The sequence below is a fragment of the Cynocephalus volans genome, chromosome 8, assembly GCF_027409185.1.
Source record: "Cynocephalus volans isolate mCynVol1 chromosome 8, mCynVol1.pri, whole genome shotgun sequence".
NCBI lineage: Eukaryota > Metazoa > Chordata > Mammalia > Dermoptera > Cynocephalidae > Cynocephalus > Cynocephalus volans.
Window position 1 is genome coordinate 110,167,275 of NC_084467.1, and position 5,481 is coordinate 110,172,755.

The window sequence follows — 5,481 nt, forward strand, 5'->3', positions numbered from 1 at the left end:
TGCTGAGCAGTACAAAGTTGAGTAAAATATGGTCTATTCTCTTTCTGGTAGGGGAGATAATTACAATAGAGAGTGGGCCAAATGATACAGCAGAAGTGAGTGGGAACTTAGAGAAAGGAGTTCACTTCACTTGAAGTGTTCAGGAAGGGTGCCCTGAAGAGGTGATGTTTTAGTTGAGACTCAGAAGATGCCTAGGTTTTTGCCAGGCAGTAAGTGGCAGGGAGAATTCATGAAAGACCATGTTGTACTAAGAAAAGGCCAACATGGCTTTGGAGCATGTTTTGGAGCTCCTTGGCATGGCTGGAGCATTGGATGCTCCTGGGAGATGCCTCTCATAAGATTAGACTGAGTAGGTCATCTGGATTAGATAGCTAAGGAATGTGTGCCATGCAAAGGAATGTGAGCTCTATTCTAAAGTTACTGGGGAGCCACTGAGGAGAAAGGAAGTTAAGGCAGTGGAGATGGAGATGTGAGAAGAGATTCAAGAATTGTGGAGGGTGTAGAGTTGGCCAGACTTAATGACCATTTGTATGTGGTGGTGAATGAGTAGCAAGGGCCAGACATGATTCCTTGGTGTGGTGTTGGGGGAGAGCTGAAAATTATATTTAGGTAAGTTCCATTTTAACTCTTTCTCATTTGTTTCATATTTATTCTTCTTCTTATTATTTTTTAGTTCCTGGGAACTCAGGGAACAAAAAAAGATTTTAGGAGTCAAGAAATGAAGTCTTATTCTTGGAAAATGGCCCATAAGTCAAGATAGCACAGTCCCACGGTGAAGAAGGAAAAGAGTCATCAAAATTATTGCTCACCAATCATTTATTGGGCATTTTAATACAATTCCATAGTCTGCACACAGATTTTCTTGAGAAGGGTTTTCAGGCCTAGGGGGCTATGGATTGACAGTTTTGACTTCTTGTAATCTGCAAACATGTGACATATGCTTTCTCTCTACTTTATATAATGAGAAACTAGAAAGGCATCGAGTTGGACCAGGTCCAGTGAGTGCTAGTGAAAGAGGCTCAATGGACAGTCCCTCTGGTAAGGAGTAGGAGCCTGGGCATGAGAGACACTGTCAACTTCAGAGATGTCATCTGTGGTCCCTGGCTCTCTAGCAGCCTCTCGCTGTGTTTCATTCTAGTCTATATCACAAGGCTTGCAATTCCAGATGTTTTATCCACAGGAGCCAAAGCTCACTAAAACCCCAGGTTTCCTCTCCTCAGTTGTAATGTGAATCTTCAGAATACATTTCCTGTTTCTAAACTTCAGGCAGAAGTATTCTACCCTTCAATGATCCCACCAAGTCACACCTACACAGATGGCAAACTAGGAAATGAATTAAATCCCCAAGCTGATCAAAATTAAAAACTGATTATTCCACCCAATTGGCCACTTAGATTTCACCCAACTAGAAAACTTGAGAATTGCTGCTAAAAAAACTGAAAAGCCCTAAAAGTGAATAACAGTCCCTGAAAGCATCCTTGTGGGTAGATAGAGGATAGAGGAAGGACATACATTTTCCACTCTTACACAGAAGGAAAGATGAACTTGGCATGTAGGTTTCTACCTTGGCTTCATGTTGCTTTAGCTCTGGTGCTCACATAACCTAGTACTGATATGATTTCTGCTCTTGTACATAGTCATAGAGCGGGTTAGAAGCAATGGCTGCCTTGATGGGTTGACCTCCACTCTGTTCTCTTCTTTGGGGCTGCCCATCACTCTGGGTTGGATGGAAGGCTGGCTCATTGCGTCTTCCCTGTGAGCCTTGGCTCTGGTCATCCTCATTCATGTGGAAATTTTCTCTGTTAAGATAGCTTCCCTGGGTTCCTTGGGATTGTTGATCCTGGAACCCTTGATACCTCTCTTTCTTCTCATGGGTTTGCCTATCCTGTTGTTGCTGGCGGTTCTGCTCATAGTCATGGGTTTGCCTGTTTTGTCTCTGGCGGTTCTGCTCATAGTCGTGGGTTTGCCTGTTTTGTCTCTGGCGGTTCTGCTCATAGTCGTGGGTTTGCCTGTCTTGTCTCTGGCGGTTCTGCTCATAGTCATGGGTTTGCCTGTCTTGTCTCTGGTGGTTCTGCTCATAGTCGTGGGTTTGCCTGTCTTGTCTCTGGCGGTTCTGCTCATAATTGTGGGTTTGCCTGTCTTGTCTCTGGCGGTTCTGTTCATAATTGTGGGTTTGCCTGTCTTGTCTTTGGCGGTTCTGCTCATAGTCGTGGGTTTGCCTGTCTTGTCTCTGGCGGTTCTGCTCATAATTGTGGGTTTGCCTGTCTTGTCTCTGGTGGTTCTGCTCATAGTCATGGGTTTGCCTGTCTTGCCTCTGCTGGTTCTGCTCGTAATTGTGGGTTTGCCTGTCTTGTCTCTGGCGGTTCTGTTCATAATTGTGGGTTTGCCTGTCTTGTCTTTGGTGGTTCTGCTCATAGTCACGGGTTTGCCTGTCTTGTCTCTGGCGGTTCTGCTCGTAGTTGTGGGTTTGCCTGTCTTGTCTCTGGTGGTTCTGCTCATAGTCATGGGTTTGCCTGTCTTGTCTCTGGTGGTTCTGCTCATCTTCATGGGTTTGTCTGTCCCTTGTTGGATGGCTTTGTTCCTCTTCGTGGGTTTGTCTGTCCTGTGCCTCACATGGAGTCTCCCGAACTTCATGGCTGTGTCTACCCCAGCTTTGACGACTCTGCTCTTCCTCTTCCTGGTATCTCTGCCCTCCACCTTGGCTCTGCCTTGTCTGGGCCTGTCTGTGACCTTGCTCACTACTGCTTGATTGCCAGTCTCTCCCTTTGTGGCAGAGCTGGATTTGTGCTAGGAGTTTGTGTTGGTGGTTTTGGCTGTCCTCTTCAGGCTCCCATACCTGGTGGTAGTTCTGCTGCTCTTCCCTAGACTGAGATCCCCATCCCTGGTTTCTGTTCACTTCCTGTCCTGGAATCTGTTGATTTAGTCTCCGTGACCTTCCTGATTGTTCAACATATGAGTCTTTTCTTATTCCTTCAGTCCCTTGAAAGTACCTATTTTGCCCTTGTATTTCAGTTTCCCCAGTCTGTGACTGACCATAGCGATAACTCTGGTCTTGTCTGTCTATCTGACCATATTGAGAGCTCATACCTTGTCTGTCTGTCTGACCATGGTGATAACTCTGGTCTTGTCTGCCTGTCTGGCCATATTGAGAGCTGAGGCCTTGTCTATTTGTCTGACTACACTGAGAACCTAGGCCTTGTCTGTCTGTCTCACCATAATGATAATGCTGGCTCTGTCTGTCTGTCTGACTGTAGTGATAACTCTGGTCTTGTCTGTCTGTCTGACCATAGTGAGAATCCAATCCCTGACTATCTCTCTGACCATAGCCTGATTCCTGACCCAGCCTCCCAGACTGTCCATAATAAAAGCCTGACTCCTGTTGGTTTGTCTGGCTAGAGCAAGAGTCTTGTCTGAGTCTTCCAGATTGGCCACAGCTTGATCGTTGTTCAAGCCTTTCAGACTGACCATAATGAGAATCCTGAACTGGTTTCTCATACTGATTTAAAGCAAAGATATATCCTTGCTTTTCAGGCTGGCCACTGTTTGATTTATGACTCAGTCTTTGACCAGAGCTAGACTCTTGACCCTGTCTCTCAGATTGACCATGGGGGGAATCCCTTTCTTGTCTTTCAGACTGACTATAGCAGGAATCCTGACCCTGTCTCTCAGACTGACCATAGTGCGAGTCCTGACTGTGTCTCTCAGACTGACCATAGCGGGAGTCCTGACCGTGTCTCTCAGACTGACCATAGTGCGAGTCCTGACCGTGTCTCTCAGACTGACCATAGCGGGAGTCCTGACCGTGTCTCTCAGACTGACCATAGCGGGAGTCCTGACCAGGTCTCTCAGACTGACCATAGTGGGAGTCCTGACCGTGTCTCTCAGGCTGACCATAGCGGGAGTCCTGACCCTGTCTCTCAGACTGACCATAGCGGGAATCCTGATCCCGTCTCTTGGACTGATCATAATGAGAGTCCCTCTTTTGTCTCTCAGACTGACCATAGTGGGAATTCCTATCTTTTCTCTCAGACTGATCATGTTGGGCATCCTGACTCTGTCTTTCAGACCGACTGTGGTAGGAGTTCTGCCTTTCTTCCTCATGCCTCTGCCTGTGTTGTCCACCTGTGTTTCCTGGAAACTTATGGTCTTGTGTTTCTTCCTGTTCCCTTTCTTGCTGGGAGGTTGTATCTCTACATGACTTACTGTCTAGCTTTTGATGGCAGGCTTGGACCAACTGGAACACCAATAGGAGGTATTCATGAAAATCAACACGTCCATTTCTGTCTCTATCTAAGAGGCTCAGGATGGTTTCCACAGTCTCTGGGTCATTTGGTCTCTGTGAGAAGATAAAACAAAGAGCAAAATCAGATGTTCTCCTGTGGGTACTAAGATGTATATCAATGTTCATGGCCCAATCCATTCAGTCCTGCATGGACCTCCTGTAGTCAAGAAACCATTAATCTGAGGTGGCTTGGGCTTGGTTCTAGTCATTGATTAGCTGGTTCTCACAGCCTCATCTCTTGCTGGACCAGTGGGAGCATGACTATAGGAAGTAGATACGCTTATTGAAAATCAGCTCCATTAATAATTAATTTGAATCGTTTGAGGAAGTTATTCCATCGCACCACATGCTATATTCTAATTGCTTGTTTATCTACCTCTTTCTCACCACACTGTGAGACACTGGAAGGAGGAAAAGCTTGTTTTATTCATGTTTCTATCCTCATTGCCTAGGATGGTGCTGGCATGGAATAGGTGCTCTATGACTTTTGAATGAATGAATGAATGAATACACTAGAAGGGGTATGGTCAGCACTAAAATACAGAAAGTGAGATGGAAAGCTCAGATTTTCTTATGAGAAATTATTTTTCATTACTTTGAAGTTGTACTTCCTCCTGTTCAAGCTCAGATATAAGGAGGGTGTGTGTGTGTGTGTGTGTGTGTGTGTGTGTGTGTGTGTGTGTGTGTGTGTATTCTGGGACAGAACTACTGAGAAGCTGCCTGAAATTCTTTTTGTTATATGGTGGAGCATAACCAAATAAAACAAAATATCAAATCCTGGATGCAGGTGTCAGAGTCATTCACACTTGACTCTGTGGGGCCAAGTGTCTATGTGTCTTACCCGGAGGATGTCTCCAAACTCAGCCAAGAGCAGCTTCTTCAACTCCTTCTTGCATAGTGAGGCACAATCCCCATTCTCTTTGGCATATTTCTGGAACACCTCGATCACACTGAGTATGCTGTTCAGGAGTTGAGCCATTTTGGCAAACACAGGTGAACCTAAAAGAAGAAACAAGATTTTGTCTGCACTTAGGATGAAGACCAGGAGATGGCATTTCCAGAGGGAAAATGGCCCCCGTTCATCTGGAAAAGAAGCTAAAGAAAGACAGAGCCACGTTTTAGCCCATACCCCTCTCTCACCTTGACCCACAGTCAGGCTCCAAATATCACATGCTACAGTGGGAGATGGGTGCAAACTA

The 5,481-nt window shown here is 45.7% G+C and overlaps 1 protein-coding gene across 1 annotated transcript; it reads right to left on the reverse strand.

The window, feature by feature from the left end:
- Window positions 1-1,603: 1,603 nt before the first annotated feature.
- RPTN (repetin) lies at window positions 1,604-5,261 on the reverse strand. Its single transcript, XM_063105829.1, has 2 exons — window positions 5,124-5,261; window positions 1,604-4,336 (listed from the first exon to the last, which is right to left on the reverse strand). Exons 1-2 carry the CDS (start codon window positions 5,259-5,261, stop codon window positions 1,604-1,606), a joined length of 2,871 nt encoding a protein of 956 aa, XP_062961899.1.
- Window positions 5,262-5,481: the final 220 nt, after the last annotated feature.